Genomic DNA, 21,321 nt, shown 5'->3' with positions numbered 1-21,321 from the left:
TATATATCTATAGATATACAAGTATAATGGATATGGATATGTATATGCTTATGTATATGTATATGGAGATACATATTTGTATGAAATCTATACCTGTTTTTATGACTGTACTTATATGTTTTTCCTGTGTGTATGTCTATCGCTATCTTTATCTCTGTATTTGTATATGTATATGTATATGTATTTATGTCTATATCTATGTTTATATACATGTGCTTGTGTGTTTATGTGTGTGTGTGCGGGTGCGGGTGGGTGTGTATTTAACGACATACGCATTAGCCACGCAGCTGTATGGGCAATGTGAGCTAGTGCGTGTGTAGCGATGTGTGAAAGGAACGGATATTGCTATAGCAAACGTGTACTCGTTCGACTGAGCTATGTGTGCTTCAGGGGGTTTTGAATACGGGGGATGTTTGGATAATACCGTTATATTGACAAGTAGAGTCGGATTCGTGCATGGTGGATCGATAACGATTCGAACTGGTATGTATTGTCTACGAACATCACTCGCAATTGCAAGCAATGCGAGATGTTATATGGTACGCTTATACCCTGCGTTAGACCGTATATAACAACCACTTTCGAACAGACGCCGCATCGTCATCCACACATCTCATATTTTTTCTGTCGTATATTCAAATATTGAACACTTCCAGGACATCCAAGACTTCGTACGCGAGAGCCCGTCGTACTTTCTTCGGTCGCCCGAGTACTCAACGCTCATCACCAAGCTGATCTTCACACTAGCGCCAGGTGTATACCTCCACTGCACAACATACCTTGCATTCATTAGTCTTTCGCTTTGCGTATGTATACGAAAGTGCGAGTATGGCACGGTGTACATGCTCATCGTGTGTGGTGTGTCAGTCTGTGAATATCTCTTCGATTCTCCTGGACGAGATGCGTCTGATATGACGCCGGAAACGCCTATATCATCGCTAATCCCGTATTTCCATTGCTTTTCCGGTCTTCCGAACAGTGGCACGCATGGTGGAGCACATACAACGGAGACATCTACGCGCGTCGCAAATAAGTGACCTTGAGAACAACCAAACCGATGCGATATCAGCTCTATTGGAAGGTATTTGCTGTACGCATCGTTGGGATGCGCAATGTGCTACGGATACGTATCATTTGTGTGTCAGTCGGTCCTTTGTCAAATGAGCTCATGCACGAGCTGTTCAGGCTTCCGCACGTTGCCATCAGTCTGACATATTCAGATTGTGACAGTTATATGGCTATGCGTTTTCCTGCGCATCAGTTGATAAAATGTATACCGGAGTAAGTACTGTTACGTATGCTATCATAATCATCATCGCACCGTCGTGTGAGAACGGAAACTTCTGGTCGCGCGTGCGACTATTCAATTCCCCATCAATCCATTTGTCATTTTAATTCGGCCAGTCCGCAATTACTGAATTGTCCACCACTTTTGCCACTCGCTTGCAATCTCTAGGGGTTCCGTACCTGGACGATGTCGATGGAATGTTCTTCACCCCCACCTCCAGCCGTAAGCCATCGACCATGTCTCCGCCAATATCACGAGGTTTGTATCATCTATGACATCTGATAGGCAGTCTAGAAAGGATTTACAGTAATAATATGTCAAAGTGTTCTATTCAAATCGATTGAAGAATTGTGCTCATCGATGGGGAACATCCTGGCTTATTGGAATATTCAATACAGACTGGTTGTAAACTGTGTGGGATTTGGGGTGTAGCAACTACTCTACGCAATATAATCTTATGCCGTCATCTTCCAACGTCTCATCAGGGGTACAAGTCTGGGGGCGAAACAATCTTGCAAATTTAGTGGTGAATATCCTGTAGTATTGACACTGCTACCATATTGCATCAGCGGGTGACTCGTGCATGGCGAGTTCCAAAGTTTTATTCTGGACGTACATACTGGTGTTCGCCACCCATTTGGGACATCTACTCGAAACTCGACCACTTGATGACAGAATAACTCATACGCCATGCACACAACGCTACATACATTCCCGCACACGCACACACTGTTCCATCAATCGGCTGCATAAGACTGGCGAACTAATGAACCGTGCTCGAATTAAACATGCAGACTCGCGAGGTAAGCTCACCAGTGATATTGGTCCTGATGGGACCGCAAATGTCAAGAACAGGTCGCGTGCCTACTCCACCCTCGCACACGAGATGGGACTGCTGGATGGCAGATCCGCAAGCTCTGGCAAAGACATGGTAAGTTTGGGGCCAGCCAGCGCCAACTTTAAGTTTGCTGCAACTAGAGTTCGAATTATCGTCTGTCACTTGAGGCAGGTTTATGCTCAGCATGCGAAGTACACTCGCACACGCGATCACGTACTATCTCGCCGCCGGCTGCTGTGTGGCGTTATAGCCGAAGGGTGCTCGTCTTTTGCTTGTGGCAAGTGTGTTTTGTGCGAATCTCTATAGAAAAGGCTTCCTATTCTGGCGCGAAAGCTCACATGCCCGTTGTCACTCTATGTCCCTCGTCTCATTCCGAAGACTGTGCTGGAAGAGGACGATGAGATCGGTGCACAGTCCAACCGCAGCACGGAAATGCTCGCCGACATTGACAGCGCAAAACTCAAGGGCAAGGTACAGAAGAAAAACAAAGACCCCACGCAGAACCACACGACGACGCAACAACAAAAGCCTGCCCTCACGCATCTGATAGCCCAGGAGTCGAATGACAGGCGTGCTTTAGCGTCGGAAGAGGTGCACAAGTTGCAACTGAGTGCTGTTGCGTCTGTGCCCGAGACCACAACGTCCATTCCCATTGCTCGCAACACAACACAGAGCCCACACGAGTTAGAAGCTATGGCAGAAGCGAGTAGGCGGAAACTGCACTTGAGTAGTGACGATGTGGAGGTGCATATGCATATTGTAGCTGTGCGGGTACCTTGTCGAGGACGATGTTGTTGCTTGCCATTTATGCATATTGTAGCTGTGCGGGTATCTTGTCGAGGACGATGTTGTTGCTTGCCATTATCATCAAATTGATTGGACTTGAAATAGGTTTTAGTCAACACCAGGCTTCTGATATGTATCAAACAATTTGACGCCTCAATGTCCTATTCCTGGCTCCTTTTGTCCACAGGTATTTAGCAAAAGTTTCGAAATAGAGGCGGAAAAAAACAGAAAGCAGAGTAGCGGGCAATCCGTATTTCAGCTGGAGCCTGCAACCCCGAGCGGTACACTCACAGGGAAAATGGCCCCGAGTGACTTTTCTCAGAGAGGTGATCGACAAAGATCTCCCTTGGTACCCATGACAGCCAAGGACAAGGGTGTGTGATCCTCTAGTGGTTCTTGGAATCGTGAGTCTGTGTTCCATGAGAGTATGTTTCTCATGTGTTCCGTCAGACAGTAAAGTTTATTAAATCGCGAGAACTTGGGCACGTGGACACATGAAAGGCTATACTGAGCGTACATGCACACAAGCACTCGCATAGCCCTCGAACACTCTTGCCGCAGTTTGCGTGTCGATACCTACGAGCACACAATTATATAGTCACAGCTAACGCTAGTATTCTGCATCTCTCACGCTGACGCTACCCCCCTTCATCATGATTGCGCAATAAATACGCACAGCTGTTAAGATGAGAGACACAGACTCGCCTGCACAGTCGCCACTTGCCCGATCAGCGCGAAGTTCAAGCTTCTTCTCCAGCTCAGCAGAAGGGCTCTCAATGCCAAACGAGAAGGTTCGCCCAGCTCCTCCGCTGGGTGCAACATCGTCGAAGGTGTATTTGATACCTTGCTGTGGCCTTCGTGTGTATCCACTAAAACCGCTCATTTTCATTGAAGTGAACAGTGCCTCAGGCGGACGCGCGTACAGAGTTCACTTCGCTCACCGCAGGTCTGAGAGTCACATATACGTACTCGTTCTTGGTCTAAGAAATCATACTCGCACTCCCTTTCTCTCTGGCATCCTGGCTGTATCACGTATCTTGTTGAGTCCCTCCCCTCTCACATGGCATCGTTTTGAGAATCTACTTTGCGGGTCAAGTCTCTTTGCGCCCACTATGAGTATCGCCTGCATTGTTATGAACCACAATTGGGCACGATCTAAAGTCTACCGCTCATGTCTGTCGCAGACACGCCTTAGACACCATTCTCATGTTGATTGCGATATCTCGGCATCTCGTCTGATGCGTGACATACATCCATTGCACCGCTAGTCTCTCACCACTCACCATCCTTTCTCTCTGCTCACCCGGCTAATGGCCCATCTGCTGCCTATCTATCAGAATATGGAAAAGAAACCTACCAAATTGGGGCGTATCATCAGCGCATTCGGTATTCCGCGGAGTCCTTCGTTGGCAAAGTTAGTACGATCGTCTTCCAAGACCAAGCATCGGCACAGGTCGCGCACTGCTACACAGCTGGAGTCACCCCACACCTTCGACGGAATGAAGGTTGATAGCCGTCTTTCATTTCTCTGTTGCCTCATTCCTATCATCTGTGTCAGAATGGCGTTTGGATTTCGTTTGTGTGATATATGTGCGTATCAATGCAGTGGCAGGAGCTGACAGCTGAATATCCATGGGTGTTTGCTTTAATATCACCTTCCTCGGTCCTCTTGCCAAGCCGCTGGAGACTGCAAGCATCTGAGGTATTCCTATCGTACTATCTATGGACTTGATGCTAATATTACAACTTACTCTATTCAACAGGAGGAGAGCTCACTGCACCCAGTCACTGTGCCAGACAATAGTATACCGGGAATGACCACCGACCCACTCAAACGTAGGTCGACCCATCAACTCACGAATATGCTAAGCAGCACCAGCCTTACCAGCACACCACTCAGAGTGAGCAGAAAGACATCCATGTTCAGTATATTCTCGAACAACTCTGCAGAGCTGTCAGAGCCGTCGACAGACGATGATATGCATATTGTGGGTATGAACGACCATGCCGATGAAACGGTGTTGTGTCGGATGTGCGAGGAGACTATCCAATTGAACAAGCTCGACGAGCACACTATCTTCTGCGCCAAGGTCATTGAATTAGATAACAAGCAAAACACAAAGGAAGCCAGACTGTGGAAAATGATCAGTCTGTTCCCCAAAGATTACGAAAACAAAGAAATGACGAGTGACAAGAGGGCCACACTGCCGTCGCAATCAGCCCGCTCGCACGTGCGATCAACGTCGACGTCAGCGCCCAACTTTGATCAGTTCCTGGCTCTGGCCGTATCCGTTTGCGATTTGGAATTCGTCAACCAAGATAGGTATATTCTGCGAGTGTTTGAGCGCGCGGGTCTGAATGTGTATGTCTACCCCATGGTTGCTACCTTGCCAGATGTGACTTTGCTTCTTGTTTGTTGAATTTTTTGTACAGTAAATGTTGAGGCTATGTATTGACATTCAGGGCAATTGCATCATTTTTTCCGGAGAAAGAAAACCTAGATCTTTCGCAATATACCAGGAAACCGCCACTTAACACCTCATCCTTAATATTTCAACAGTGTCGACAGACTAAAGAAATTAGTGACGCAGCTAGAGAAGTGCTTAAACTCCATTGTGTCCAAAAACGTCTCCGCCGAGTCGGTTGCCTATGGTCGGAAAATCGTGGCCCTGGCCAAAAGCAAACTAGATACCATGAAGGAGAGGGGCCACACGGTGTCGTCCCCGAAACAGAATCCGGATGCGCACAGCAGGTGTGTTCTGGATATCGTATTTTATTGATATTTCGCTTTTATTGATACACCTTATCAGGGCTGGAATTGCCCTGTACCTGGGAGGTTTGTTCGTTCCAGTATTGTAGACAGCGGACGTGTTACTTGCGTTCTGCTATGATCGTTACTTCGAAGTTAGTCCGAAGCAATCTGATACTGGACTCTTTCTCGAAGACCGGTTGTTGTACATCCTAACATTTGGATAGGTATTAGTGCACGGTCCTGCCGATCCCCGTCAGATAAATTAACCTGCGGATTCTCCTGCATACTGAACATTAACCCGTCTTTTGCGTACAGGTTCATGAGCGTTTTCACGGCTATTTCCCGAATGGCGCAGCGTCGCACAACCAGTATGAGTTCTGTTGACAGCGGGGAACGTCACGACAGCTTGAGCAGTGGCGGACCTGCGACTGCGCACACGGGCTTTGCTGAGTCGCCTCACGGTATATATGGCCGTCGGAGAAGTAGCCTTCATAAACACGGAGAGGTAAGGGCGATGTGTGTGTGTGCATCACAGTACGGGCAAGTGTAGTGGGGTGCAGCCTGGTGTAAGTGCGACGGTAGAGCGTTTCTCGGGTCACGCGTGTGAGCTAGAGCGGACTGCGAGTGCGCTGGGATTGATGTGTGATAATTCTTAGCGGCGCAGAGCGGGGTTTGACATAGTAGTTTGTGCACACTTTCTAAAAAAGCTCTCTCTGATGTCGTACCCCGACTTCACGGAACCCAGTGCAACAGTACAGAATAGAGATAAATGAACGACTGCATTACGTTAAAATATAAAATAGTTTATTGTGCAATCTCGCCTAAAAGTGTAGACAGTGCGCAAACGCGCTTGGCAAAATGATTGTTTATTGATCAGTGTCGCTGCTATTTGCATCGCCGATGTACTTACCGTCTTCATCCTCACTAGGATTCTGGAGCTGTTCGACGGCGACCGTCTAATCGAAATAGAGGTTTACCGAACATCAAGGTAAGGTGATTGCAGATTTCGATTTACGATTGCATGTTTGGGGGCGTATCTGCCCGTGCATACACACTGATGATGTGCATTGCGCATGGGTAACTCTCACAGGTGCACGCGGGCTAGGGGGTACAAGTCTCCTGGTGTTTTCAAGGAACCATTTGGTGACGATGCGATGGACATTTCCATTGATAGTCTCATCTTGCCTTTTAGTAGGGATAACTTCCCTGTCTCAATCTCTACTACTTGAATTCCTTCAGGACTTTGAGATACTCAAACCTATCAGCAAGGGCGCATACGGCAGAGTGTATTTGGCAAAGAAGAGGACCACCAGGGACTTGTACGCTATCAAAATGCTTAGGAAAGATGATATGGTCAGGTGTGTACTTCTAAACAACTCTATGAAGATGGACTTGGTCTTGTCAATACTCGTTCGTCACTCTTAATGATGTTATCCGACCGGTAACAAGTATAGCGTACATGTTTGACACATAATCTACACAGGAAAAACATGGTGGACAATGTTCTGGCTGAGAAGAAAGCCTTGGCTCTGGCCGATAACCCATACATTGTTAAGCTCTACTATTCGTTTCAGTCCAAGGATAATCTTTACATGGTGATGGAGTATCTAATCGGAGGAGATGTTTCGAATTTATTGCAATCTTTCGGCGTCTTCGAAGAGGATATGGCAGCTTTCTACATAGCTGAAGTAGCGCTGGCCTTAGAGTATCTACATGACCACGGTGTCATTCACAGGTATTGAAATTCGAAAGCACTTGCATATGGCCTACAAAATTTTGTATAGTCCAGAAGTCCTTACAGGCTTGTATATGTAGGTGCATACTCGTATCTAAAGCACTTACATATGGACTTCAAAATCTTGTAAAGTCCAGAAGTCCTTGTTGTAAATGTAGGCACATACTCGTATCTAAAGCACTTGCATATGGACTTCAAAATCTTGTAGAGTCCAGAAGTCTTTATTGTAAATGTAGGTGCATACTCAAATTCAAAGCACTTGTATATGGACTTCAAAATCTTGAAAAGTCCAGAAGTCCTTATTGTAAATGTAGATGCATACTCGTACCTAAAGCACTTGCATATGGACTTCAAAAATCTTGTAAAGTCCAGAAGTCCTTACGGCTTTTGTAAATGAAGATACGCACCCGTAGCTTATCAGACTGGTTTCGAAAGCTGCATGCAGGGCTTTGAGATTGACTTGAATGGGCGAACGCAACATTACTTTTCCAACGGTCAAAATTTCTATTTTATTTAGAATGTGTATCGCTACAGTGCGCGGAACTGACAGTTTATCTGCATACGTCATGCTTGGCCAGACAGCTACAGTTTTAACGATTCTCCACTTTTTGAAGCTGACCTGGAAATACACATTTACTGTATACACAGAGACATCAAACCTGATAACATGCTCATAGATGAACGAGGTCACATCAAACTCACCGATTTTGGGTTGTCTCGAGTAATATTAAACGAAGATCGAGAAGACGATAATTTGTTTTTCTCCGACACCGAGATGAAAGCAAACATGGATGGTCCACGAAGTCCTAAAACTTGGTTTGATGGCTCAGCTACCAGGTAAGCAAAACTGTAGGCCCACAAGCTCGGTGGCAAACAATCTAGCAATGCGTAGTACCTTCGTTTTTAATACTGTTTGTTAGTTTGAACATCATCTCTGAGTCTGGGCGCCATAACTGGCCAATACTTTCGCGAGATTGACCTCAGCTGCGTACACTGTGTCTCGCCATGAACTTCCATGCTGCGTCTCATCCACGTTGTCGTCCTCTTCCCACGGCTGTTTATCTCGCATCTTTTATCCAAGCACAACTTCTGAAAGTACACATTCATACTATCAGAAAAGCAGCTTTCAAATCGCATGCTTCCAGCGATGCTCGTAAAGTGCCTGAAAGATTTGACGAAATACAAATTGCAACAGCTGAATGCCAATATCTCTTCACGTCGAGATGTCCCATGTGCCAGTATAAACTAACACCTCTTATCCTCATCGCATCTTAAAATTAGACGCACAGCGAAGAAACGCTTGGAAGACTCGACGCAGATTCACCACTCGGCTTCCAGTTCAATTTTAGCGGAAAATCGCGCAAATAAATCAGGCAGCCCCCAGTCGAGAGTGCGTAAGGGAGTTAGGTCTACCCACTGGCTCAATGGATATGGACAGGTAAATACGAACTGATCACAGTACGTATCCACATGTTACAGCTTCGCAGCTGATTACAAAGTTAAAAACCAAAATGCAAATAACCTAGTGCTGGTTTTTTTATGATGAGCAAGTTATTCTAAGTATCCATATGTATTCAAACATACGCGCTATTATGTTCAGTTAAATGTATACAACGGATGCTGCACAGCTTGTGATGAAGAGTAATGCGCACCGACAAACAGCTAATAGCGTTCATGGTTTGTACATTTCTCCGATTGACTTTCGCGCTTTGTTTCTGTATTCTCTTGCTTACAATGGGTGTGTAAACTCACAAAAGCCGGCAGAATAAACCACTCGCGACATCACAAATCCTTATTATTGATGTCCGCATATTCAAGCCATGCCTGAATCAATCTTGCCTTGTCTTCTGTAGCAGCTGCAGAATAGTACGTCCACGACCGGTCTTTCGGCTAAGAGTCACCAGTACAGCGACTCTCCAAATAGTATATTGTCTTCGCATTCCCCAAGCAACTCCGGCAATAGTCGCAGGATGTCGTATGGTAAAGGAGCCGCCAGCGTGCTCCCTTCAGCGCTCACAGATGTCGCAAGAAAGATCGGGGACACATTCACAGGTAAAACTACTGCGGGAGGGTCGCACAGAGGGAGTGCGGTGAAAAAAGATAGTATGGCGAGTGCTACGAGTGCTACTGAGAGGAAAACTATCGTCTCGAACAGGACGGATAGCCTGGCTGGCAGGGATAGCTCGATGTCTGTGTCATCCAACCCTACGTCGAAGCCGTCAAAAAGCGGACTTGGGATGGGAAAGGGTGAGATGGTGAATGAAGATAACACCCCCAAAGCAAAAGTTGTGACGGTGGTGTGGGATGACTTCTATGATGATGGGAGCTGCGATAGTGCCCTAATGGCCGCGACTTCATCCTTGGGAAGGTGGGGCTTTTTTGTTGTTAGTTCTGGATTATAACTTCATACCTGTCTCTACAAATCAAGAGTGACTATTCGGGTTTGTCACTTACCTTCGTATGTCTTGATTTTGTTAAGACTCCATAGTGCATATCTATACCATTTTCTCTCAGCGTGCTTTTCTCCTCGTTACGCCAGGTACAACTCATACGTTGAGGAATCGAATTCGAAGCACAAAGGTCTGGTCCCAACCGGTAACAAGCCTTTAGCCTCTGCTTCAGGTCCTATAGGTCACATATTCGCCTCCACTCAGGCGCTCTCGTCTCTGCAGACTTCGCCTGTACTAGGCATAGAAGACAAGCAGCCGTTGGAGGGGGCGCAGTCGGCCCCGAGTGCACAGCAACGAAAGAGTACCAGCAAAGATAATACTGCTGGCGGGAGTGCCTTTACACAGGTGCGTAAAGCAGGATATAGTCCATCGGAGAAGGACTCGAGTTCCAGGCTGTGGCATTTGCATACTACATTAGTCGTAATAATATGATTTTCCAAGAGATTCATTGGTAGCAATGCGTCGAAGAGTGGGTTTCAATTTCGCAGTATATGGATAGTGCTCTTACGCAACGAAAAGAAAATTCCGGCTCAATATTATACGTTCAACCAGACAACTCGTTTACAATTATATTTTTTTGAACTTTCTCCAGGCATATATCCACAGCAGTGCTTCTCGCTTCAATTTGTCCGAAATGTCTTCACGAGTGAGCAGCCAGAGTTCATTTGTTGGTAACAAGGAAAGCTCGATTGACCATATGGAGCAGGGTAGTGAAAGGTATGTACGTCGATATAGCAGTTGTTCTGTAGATATACATTGCGTATTCTCGAAAGCGATCTACGCAGAATGAATTGAGAATTGCGACCTAAAAAGACACTACTTGTTTGTTTGGCAGGGAGTACAACCGTACATTGTCTGTAAGTGGATCACCCGGCAATCAGGGATACACCCCGCATGTGCAGCGTAGTGACGAACGTCGCGGTTCGATAACACCTGAAATGTCACATAGATACAGACCGAGCAATATCGTGGAGTTGAAGAAGTCTAAGTCGACAGGCTCCTTTGCTGTCGCCTTGGAAAATGCTCATAAGAGCAAACGATCACCGCAAAGCCCCAAGGGAAGTCTCAACACATCACACTCAATGGCAAGGAAAGAACTTCTGAAGGCGACAAGCTTTGTTGGGATAAGCGCTGAGAGTACAGGCTCGCCGCCTTTACAACGGATGACCACAGACTCTTTCGACGCTCCCGTCCCAATAAAGAAGAGTATGAGCCGGTCCAACTTCAACGATATAACATCCCCAGCGCCGTCTTTCAAGAGTATAAAGGGGCAAACGCAAGCAGCGACGCAAGGAAATTCTGGAGGCTTGCCTCTACAGAGTAGCATGTCCCCACACAGTACCAATGAAGTACCAAGTATGAGCCTGGGCAGTTTTAACAATTTTGTGGCTTCTAGCGGGGTGACTGACTACGGTGGTGTAACCACACAGAGAACTCGCAGTCCTGCGGGTAGTCTGTCACAGAAGAAAAGCATGAATCGATCTAATTTCAGCGATGTAGTGCTTATCGCGGATGTCAGTAGTTCCAGCGGAATACCTGCGACAACGCCTGACAAGCTCAACTCAAGGCACATCTCGATGGGTATGGGCTCGCCCCCCGCTCCTGATCGCTCGGTGGAATCCAAGGCAACGGAAACACTCCGATTGAAAGCGGGCTCAATGTCGAAAAGCGCGTTCACTTTGGCGACACCATCATCGCCGCCAAATGGGGCTAGCATCATTCGGCACAAAAGTAATCATGCGCGCACGGAATTCAATACCAGTACAAGCAACATCAATACAAGGAACGCTAACATCAACCATACCCACCACGATCGTACCAACACCTCAACGTTTTACGCGCAAACAAACACTGACTGTGACTGTGATAGCGAGACAGACACCGCGGGCAGCATAGGGAAACTCAATATTTCTACTCCACCCCATGAAGCTATAAGCAATTCGTCGACTATCAAGACACAGCAAACACAACAGCCACAACAATCACAGGCTACATCGCCAGGACTCTCCCTGGCTGCTCTAGAGCAAATAGACAGAGCATTCGTAACACAGAAAAGCGCGGGCGGAAATAACACTATGATGGTACGTTCACTCAGCCGGAACGCTATGCCTATAGATCTAAGGCCAATTGAGAAAGGAGATGTTTTACTACCGCAAACTACAAACAGTGTTGGACCCATTCAGTTACCCACGTTTGATGGCGAGACACAAAAGCACTCTCATGAACCAATGACTTTGAATGCTGAACTTACTGCACGGGCAAGTGCTAAGGGCAGACCCAAAGCTAAAGTTGTTGGTACACCCGATTACCTGGCACCAGAGTTGCTGCTGGGTACTGGCCATGGTATGTATTTCGTTCTCGGAAGTTTGGGGAGACATTTTATGAGGCCATTATATTTTTATCGTTGATTACAGTTGTTCCGGTAGGTTTACTCTTTTGAAGTGTTCCTTGACTCCGAAATTTTGTTTTCGTCATGGGCTGCTTAGACTTATTGCAAAATAGACAAGCATTTTTAGACATCAATTTTATATAATATAATTTGTAATACATTTGTACAAAATTTATTCTCATGTATGCTTTCCAAGTGCATGGCATTGTAAACATATCAGAGTGTCATTTTTTTTGGTCATGTTAAAAGTGCTTGCTATGATTCTGCGTCGAATCAATGCTCATTATGATTGTAAATTTTCTTCAAAGGACCTGAGGTTGACTTCTGGGCACTCGGAGTATGCTTATTCGAATTCCTGGTGGGAGCACCACCCTTCAACGATGAAACAGAGGAAAGGATATTTCAGAATATATTGAATCACGGTATGTATGATGCTGAAAGTTTTTGCTTTCTTTGTGCAGCCAGCCATATGGTACACTGACGATTGTGTTTACAGTGCATACAGGCTTTTCTATTGTTTGGAAATGATATACACAATGTTTTATTGTTACCAAACCTGATTGCTCTGCTCCCTCCCAGATATTCCATGGCCCGATGTTCCCCAGGAAATGTCCTTTGAAGCACTCGACTTAATTACGAAGCTGCTCAGGAGGGACACCCGATATCGCTTAGATGGAAATCAAATTAAGGTATTGTATCAGGAAAGATGCAGCACTGGTAGTTTAAACACCACCTCATTAACTGTTTGCCACTTGTGTACACCCGAAGCTCGCTTCTGCTTAGCTTCAACAAATTATCTTTTTCCTCAATCATCTTGCTGCACAATTTTTGTCACCTCTTACCCATATCTCTTTCTTTCTACTCCAAACAAGAATTGAATTCGATACTTTCAAATGTACAGATCGCATGAGCTATATATGTATTTTCCGCGTGTCAAGTATGACTGCTCGGTCTGTTTTCTAATCTGGCTATGAAATGTATTATTTTGAAGATAATGCGACCTTGGCTTGACAGTGTTAGTTTCGGTGCAGAAGTTGCCAGCCCTTCTCTACCCGATAGAAATTCTGTACTGATATCATTTTCACTCTTCTCTTTGATCAGACCCATGTATTTTTTTCTAAAAATGAAGTCAAAATAAATGATAATGAGGACGTGACTGGTCCTTTTGTGCCGCAACCCTCCAATATAGAAGACACGGGCTACTTCGATGGTATGTGTATCTGTTTTGGTGCGTAGCCTTCTATAAGGTGATATTAATTTTAGCGTCATCATTGATGTCGCAGGTCACGGATAGTGCGAATGAATGAAGCAATGATTTGAATCAGTTAAGTTTTGAAGTTCTGGTGAAATGTCATCGCAGTTGTTTGATGCGCAAATCCGCCAGTTGTCTGATCAGATACGAGTGGGACAGTACATTCATGGTGCGATCGCGATTTTTCACTGTGTGTGAGATCAAAATATCTCCAATATCGCCTCCATATACGTTGTACAGTGCGAGATCAGTTGCCAGCACCATATAATTATTTCTCACACTCTCTGAATCCCTTGGTACTTTCGATAATTTGCAGACAAAGGAACCTCCATGACGGACCTACACATGCAGGGTAGTACGATGCTAGATCAGAAACCGCCGGATGCGTCTGCGTCTACCGAAAGTAATATATTTAAGGAGTTTGACCAGAAGGTATGACTGACTCAAGCGCCCAAGGTGTGCTAATATCATTTTCTTGTTGCTGTGCATATGTGCAATTACAGCGAGCCTGTGTTGACATGCTGATTGTTTGAAGATGTTGTGATTTCGTAGTCTATCAATAAATATCAAAGACAACTTGTAGATATGTATTGCGCTTCTATTTGTGGGCCGTTAGTCTTATCGTTTCACGTATATCACTCCTATTTGTGTATCCGCTCACTCTTGCTTAATCTTTCGTTCGAATTTTCCAGGTGACACACAACCTTCTCTCCAAAAACGACCACGTGTCACGCGATCTACAACGTTCGCGTCAGACTCCATTATCAGCTAAACGGCAAGTGATGTCATAAAGTAAAATCAGCCTTCGATTGATACTGAAGGTTGACTTTAGACACTCGATGCCTTGTCCTACCACATCTTGGTTTTGTAAATGTATGACATGTGTAATTACATGTTGAGATAGACTCTGTGTAGAAAATTTCGAATTTGGAAACGGCACGATTGGCAAAAAGTTGTCTACTAGCTATCATACCTTAGACCTGATGAAACCTCCATATATTGCCCGGGAGCTACAAGGTCGGTGTGCAAACTACATGTTATTCAGATGGGGCGCATGTTCCAAATTTGAAATTGAGGATAAATAAATTAAGTACCGAAATAGTTGTGCAGAAAGAGAATTCATAAAGTTCTCAAATAAGGTAAATGCAAGTGGGTGCGCCGAATGGATGCGACAAACACCACCCAAAGGATTTGCTTTTGTATTCTCCTAGAATTTACTTAGTGTTGAGTATCACTAAGCTCTGACTCTGGAAAATAAGATTCGGGCCGTGCACTTCGACCGCTCCAGGACATGTCATATGGTCCCTGAGTTTGGTATCTGTGCGCAATAGGAATTACGAGGTCTACTTCCCCGTCACGACACAGACTGAATAGACACTACGAACAGTGACATCACTGAGAAACGGCACCGAACAGTCCTGTTGGGATCCGTTGCTAGACTCGTTCTGTTACTACCGCTCGGTCTTCCTCACCCTTGCCATCCTCTATTTCTCGCATAGTCGTAAGCGTGCCGAAACTCACCAGGCCTCCAATTCCGATGCTTTGTTGTGAAGGCTGTATAGAAGATATTTTTGTATGCATTAAGATATGTTTGGCTGTTCGTCTGGGTATTCTCAATCCCTCTCGCCCATGAAATTACTCCCCAGTCTCAACATTGAGAACTAGCGCAAAGTTTTACTTGTATTTTGGCATAGTGCAAACTGAAGCTCGTGTATCGGATCTAAGACGTGCTCTGTGAGTGATGTTGATGTCCCGGGATTCATTTTCCCTCCTGGTGAGTGTGTTGTATGGCGTGGTTGTTTCCTGGTTCAGATATTTGTTGGGACCTATCCAGGTGCAGACTCAATAGATGTCTGACCACCTGGAATTCCCGAGGCGCCCGATAGAACAAGATGAAATCAACCGCGACATATATTCGTTTTCAATTAAATGAATTGAGATTAAATATATAAAGACGAACATTGTCATTTGCATCAGAGCAAGTTTGTGTGTTGCCTAACTCAGGTGGTGACAGACAAATCGTTAGTTTAATATTTGTTGAAGTGCTTCAGCACTCTTATAGATACAAGTGCTTCAGCACTCTTGTACAGCACTGTACTTGATGATTGAAGAGACCGAAACAGACGTTGAATTCTCCCATGAATCCGAAAATAATGCTTGTGAAGCTGTAACTTCGTAGCCTGCTTCGTTGCCCATTACAGTGGAATAGCATAGCCCTCGAGAGAGAGAAAAACACCTGTTAATTGTGTTGTAAATTTCTAGTGATCGGGCGTACCAAATCCATTAGAATGATTTCTGAATATATTAAATACTAAAAACCTAGAAGCAGCTTCTGTAGCTCAGTTGGTAGAGCGCACGCCTACGAAGCGTGAAGTCGCGGTTTCGAGTACCGTCAGAGGAATTTTTTTGTACATACGATATACTTGCTGTGGTTCACGCCAATGTGCAAGCCAGCCAATTTTGATGTGTGTATTATACCGAAATATGTTTGAAATGATCGCTTTTTTTTATTTTTGCTTGCTCGAATGCTTGAACAAAATCAGTACACAAAATTCGCTCAGACATGGCGAGTTGTCGCCGTATGGGCGGTTTATCGACTGGAATAACCAATCTCGAGTAAAAGCTGAAGTGAAACAGATCTGATCTGCTACCAGCGGAGTCTGACAATTTGATGGCTGCTGTGACCTGCTCATACTATGTATATCTCAGATCGGTGGGGATGAAATACATAATTGTTCACGCAATCCTGGACTGTGGATTACGCTATTGGAAATGATCTCGCGTGCGGAATTGGGTTTTGGATACAGAAGCAGAATCTGACAAAGCCCGCTCTTTCTATTTTTTTCAACTTAATCTTCATTTAGCCGACTAACACTCACACTAACGCATGATCCCAAATTGTTCGAAATATGATCTGCCACATCTGGCTGACCTAGGTTTGCTTGAGAAAAAAAATGCCGCTTAACTCAACCACGTCAAGACTTCGTATTAGACTATGACGACCGTCTTGACACGCGCTCTCACTACACTTGGACTAAAGGATATGGCCTTACGTTAGAGGTTATTTTATACGCACTCCATCTTCCAATTTACGGACAGACCGTCTCGATAAGAAGGTTCTTAAGTGTATAATTTGAGAGTAAGTGAAAAGATACGACCAATGAAAACAATAGACCTCTTCTCACGTGCAGGCTAAAGGGCTCGCATTGACTCGGTTAAGTTCCCTGCCTCGTCCGTTTCCTGTTGCTCGCTGACCGTTCATCAATACTCGTTGCTGTTGACTTCATCGGCCTGGATTTAAGAACATCAACATTTGCGATGTCTGTTTCGTGCGTCCCATCTGTCCATTATGGTAGGTCCTTTTGGGATCCGTCGCCTTTGTTGGAGGACTGATGGTCTAATATCGAGAATGATTGTGTTTTCTCGGCTGGATGTACTTGGCTGTTGGGAATGATTTCCTCCGAAGCATTGGCCTTCATTACCAATCCAGTTATTTCATCACTGACCGAGTTATGGTATTCTTGGGCTTTAGCCCCATCAAGGTTACAGACAAAATGTCCATTGCCCACCTTGAATACTATTTTTTATGGTCCGCCATGTGGTGCTGCCATTTTAGTCATTTGACCTTGTTAACGGACGATTACAATGACCCCTTCTGGAAGTGTACGTATTTCTGTTGGTATTTTCGGTCATATGATGCGCGTATTTTTTTATTGGTATTGTGCACCATTCGTGTCTACTTGTGGTGTGATCGACTCTTCTATAGTCACAAGTCGCGTTTCCTACGGTATTGTTGTATCAGGTACGTTTACTAATGCATTGTAGCCGGTTAGTTGGTTTTGTCTCCGTCCAAAGTACACATTGAATCGAGGTGATTTTTGTCTTGATAAATGTAGGTTGTGGCCCATTTGGACAAACAGTATAAGTGAACACTAGTTGCCTAGGTTTTGTTCAAAAAAAAATTGATAAGGATATGAGGTCTCTGTGTAATCGCTCATTTACTACCATTGTGTTAGGTTGGGATGATCTGGACAATAGGTGTTGTGACGGTGCTTGCTCGATGATTTTCAAGAGGATCTCATTTACTTATTCTGCGCCCTGATCTGTCTGTATACTTTGGGAAGCCATATTCACGCATGATTGAAACTAGTGTTCTTGCGACGATCGCCGCTCCATCATTGGCACCGCCAACTGTCTTATGGAATTGGTCTTAGTATGACATATGATGAGTGTACATCGATCCAGACTAAAACCTACGTGTTACCTTCTATCGAGGAATCGACGGTGTCCAGTAAATGCGGCTGCTATCAATTGTGTTGGGTGGTAGCCCTTATTGTAAATTTTGTTCTTTAGGCATCGTATACACCGTTCGATGTGTTGGTTTTGTCCTTCTGGCGTTGCGTGGCAATCTAATTGAAGTTTGTGTGTAGTTTCTTTAACGATGTAGTGCCCCACTTTGTGATATTGCGCTATGAGATTGGCTTTGTCATTATATGTGACTGTGTCTAGCTCTGCCAATTTTGGCAACTAGTATAACCCCTCACGGTGTCTTACCGCACGCTGTTGTGCCTCCTTTCAAGAACGTGTTGTTTGTATTTTCTAGTATCATTGGGTCTTGTTCTAGTAGTGACAACAAATTGGGGAACCACGTTGCATTTGGGTAGTAAGGTATACATATTGTGATACTAGTGGCTTCCTCTATGACTTTACCAAGAACCCCTGGGAGTGGCTCCAGGGAGGATTCACCCATTCGTCTATTTCATCTACCCACTTTTGAAGTAGTGCATTCTGTTCTTTGGAGTAGAACTTTGCTTTATATACATCATGCACTGCCGCGAATAAATCGATGGTGAATTTCCTGAACATGCGTTCCGCTTTTACTGTAGAACGAATTTTCCAGTCTATGGCTGATATCAGTATAGGCGTTGTAATTGTTTACAGGTCTGTGTATCGCTGACTGTTGTCTGTGATCTGTTGGCTTATGTTATCGGTTGGCTTCTTTTGATACATCTGATGATTTGATGTCGAAGATATCCTCATGAATCGTGATAACGTGTAAGCGACTTGGTTGTCCTTGCCTGGTACATATATATTTGTAAAGTGGTGGGGGAATGCTTTTGCTATTCTTTTCTGCTAGCATAGGGTGCAATGCTGGTTCATATGACACAATGAGTTATTATCTGTACATAGCGTTATATCGCCCCCCCCCCTGTGATGTATCCGGAAAAGTGTTCTAGACCGCGAATTAGTGACAGTAACTCCTCTGTATTTATTATATATTTTTGTTGTTGTTGTACGGGGTTTAGCCTTTCTAGAAATGTCATCATTTTTACTTTAAATAAATAGCCACCGATTCCATACTTACTGACGTTATTCGTGATTTGAAAAGGTACGCCGCCCACTGGGTATGCTAGTATTGCTAGAATTCGCTATAGCGCCTTCGAGTTCTCATTTTATTCATTGAGATCAGGTGGACATATGTTTGCTATGTTCTGATTTATTTTACCTTTCAAAATGATTGCGGAAGTTGTTTCATGGTAAGAGCAAAATTTGGTATGTGGTCACGCATGTACTGCTCAATATAAGTCTCGTCTGGTTCTTGGCAATGGACAGTCAATCATACACAATTATTTCTCTGGGTCTGATTTGAGCCCTTGTGTAACGACTTCGACGCCCAGTATATCGACTATCTTGACTGTAAATATTGTTGTGGTTCAGTCGAAAGTTGGCAGAGCTCAGCCTTTTGATACCTTTTTGTGCCGGTTTCTTGTGTTTCTCTTCTATGAGGCTAGCAATGACTAAGTCCTACACACATACTTTTACTCCTTCAATGTCAGTAAGTATGTCTACCATTACTCGTTGGAATCGGGCTGTCAGCAAGTGCAATCCAAACGGTGATGACTTAACCGAGTATTGTGTCCCTCTCTATGAACATGTGAAAAAATGATTTATATTTTCATGTACCAGGAAGTGATGGAATCTCCTTGTCTGATCTAATTGTGACAACAGTTTCGAACATCGTAGATTGTGAAGTACTTATTTTATCTCCGGTAGTACGAATTCGTTTTGATAGTTGACTTCCCTAAGGTCAACGCGCGTGAAAAACCTTTTCAGTAAGCTTGTTTGGTCATGTTCTCTTGTTGATAATAGAGTTAAGTTCACCTGCGTGGGGTACTATCATTTAAATAAGTGTCTTTATGTACCCATTTTTACCGTTCTCTTCGGTTCGTTGTATGTACTTGCGTGATGCGAAGTTCACTTTAGCGTGTCCCCCTTGTCAAACGTTGTTCTCCTCGCTTGGTACTACAGACCCTGATAAGTTGCAGCGTACATTGAATGGAATCATTGCATTCTGGTCTAGTAAGTCCGATAACGTTTTTTGGAAGCCTTCTTGTGCGTGTTCAGGAACTGATCCCTCGTGTGATTTAGGGAGTGATTTTTATTTTGAATCCGTTGGTATAGATGTTGGATTGATTATATCTGCTATGTAGATACCCATAGAAGGCAATATATTCATATACAAAAGTATAGGTAACTTTTTGTTTGTGAGGTCGAGCACCTCAATGCAGTTGGACGTTCTCCTTTCTCCATAGGTTATATCATCATACACTTCTGTTGAGTCTGTGCGTTGTAGTCGCGCATATGTTATGTTAGTTGTATGTAGCGTGGTTGCGCTTTGACTGATGCAGTCACTACACTTCAGTCCATGCATGAGCGTTGAGAATGCATTGTATGTGTTGCCATTGATTTGCATGCATGTGTGCAATCTTTAACCTCGTGGGATACGAATTAAAGGATATGGCATGTAAGCAATATCATTTGTATATGTCCACAACATTTCTTCATTAGTGCGTGCATTCACAATGTTTACCATGTTTATCATGTTAGCTGCCGCCCACCAAACGTTTCAGGTATACTCATCCATCTTCTGTACTTTGATTCCGTTGGTGATGGCTCTTTGCCCCACTTGGATAGGTTGAAATTGTTGTATTGCACGAGCTAAAGCTTTCTTGTTACTACTTTCTTCCTCCTGGGGCATTTGCTGAGCGCATGAGGTGATGGGTCTATACCGCAGTGTGAATATGACCCTATATGTGTTGTGGTGTTATTTCCCTGTCGCCCTTGACCTGTACCCTGTGGTACACTTCTTTTGGGCGCACAGTTGCCTAAACCAGGCTGACTATATCGTTATACTAAATGGTGAGTTAAAAGAAATACGTTAAATTGCAAAAAGAAACTAAGTCTAGCTTCAGCCCTCGGTTGTGAGATAAAGATCAGGGGATTTTATACTGATACTTTTGTTTGAATACTTTCGCTCTGACCAATCACTACCTCGGTCTAGATGAATTTGATGTCAACAGTTAAACGTAGATTCGTTTCATTTGTCGCGTTCATGCTTCGAACCAACTTTTCTATAACAATTATCAATAAAACAATTCTAAATCCAACTTAAGAAAAGGAAAAAGAAAAGTCGAACCTCCAAGCTGGTGCATTAATTCCGCTGCATCTAGACCCCAAGCACCTGATACCTCTAGCTCTCTATTCCATTCAAGGAATAGACGGTCACATCTAGTTGATGGCCAGGAGGACTCATATTTTACAATAGATTACCTTGCTATGCGAGTATTTGAAAAAATGTCGTCTCAGAATTTGCCCGAGTCCTATCTTGTATATATTTCAAGGTTTAGTGGAAAACTATAAATTTAAGAAAAAAACACCGAATGTTCACATTAAAGTGTCCATACTCTAAAGCGTACTATTATCCACACAAAAATAATTGAAATTGATCTGTTCGATTATTGCAAATATCTATCTTTATGTGTTACATATT

The 21,321-nt window shown here is 44.2% G+C and overlaps 2 protein-coding genes and 1 non-coding gene across 3 annotated transcripts in view; all 3 read left to right on the top strand.

The window, feature by feature from the left end:
* The window catches only part of SARC_03063 (hypothetical protein), a gene marked incomplete at both ends in the record, with an annotated part of 10,877 nt that extends 3,471 nt beyond the window's left edge, over nt 1-7,406 (top strand). The window contains 14 exons of the mRNA XM_014303149.1: nt 657-753; nt 980-1,081; nt 1,457-1,546; nt 2,083-2,219; nt 2,505-2,597; nt 3,100-3,286; nt 3,591-3,742; nt 4,250-4,417; nt 4,676-5,235; nt 5,473-5,664; nt 5,980-6,169; nt 6,593-6,652; nt 6,904-7,022; nt 7,148-7,406. Of these exons, the coding sequence (XP_014158624.1) occupies nt 657-753; nt 980-1,081; nt 1,457-1,546; nt 2,083-2,219; nt 2,505-2,597; nt 3,100-3,286; nt 3,591-3,742; nt 4,250-4,417; nt 4,676-5,235; nt 5,473-5,664; nt 5,980-6,169; nt 6,593-6,652; nt 6,904-7,022; nt 7,148-7,406 (2,406 nt within the window). The remainder of the gene's footprint in view (nt 1-656; nt 754-979; nt 1,082-1,456; nt 1,547-2,082; nt 2,220-2,504; nt 2,598-3,099; nt 3,287-3,590; nt 3,743-4,249; nt 4,418-4,675; nt 5,236-5,472; nt 5,665-5,979; nt 6,170-6,592; nt 6,653-6,903; nt 7,023-7,147) is intronic.
* Nucleotides 7,407-8,039: 633 nt separating this feature from the next.
* On the top strand, nt 8,040-14,587 carry SARC_03062 (AGC/MAST protein kinase). The gene is made up of 11 exons (XM_014303148.1): nt 8,040-8,236; nt 8,681-8,837; nt 9,253-9,767; nt 9,939-10,194; nt 10,442-10,566; nt 10,685-12,192; nt 12,547-12,660; nt 12,818-12,927; nt 13,340-13,448; nt 13,807-13,922; nt 14,183-14,587. Exons 1-11 carry the CDS (start codon nt 8,067-8,069, stop codon nt 14,279-14,281), a joined length of 3,279 nt encoding a protein of 1,092 aa, XP_014158623.1. The 5' UTR covers nt 8,040-8,066; the 3' UTR covers nt 14,282-14,587.
* A 1,231-nt stretch (nt 14,588-15,818) lies between these two features.
* Nucleotides 15,819-15,891, top strand: SARC_30056. Its single transcript has one exon. It is a non-coding gene; the product is annotated as a tRNA-Arg (tRNA).
* The last annotated feature ends 5,430 nt before the right edge of the window (nt 15,892-21,321 follow it).

This window comes from Sphaeroforma arctica, assembly GCF_001186125.1.
Source record: "Sphaeroforma arctica JP610 unplaced genomic scaffold supercont1.149, whole genome shotgun sequence".
In the NCBI taxonomy this organism is placed as follows: Eukaryota; class Ichthyosporea; order Ichthyophonida; genus Sphaeroforma; species Sphaeroforma arctica.
This window is presented reverse-complemented; position numbering and strand designations above follow the sequence as displayed.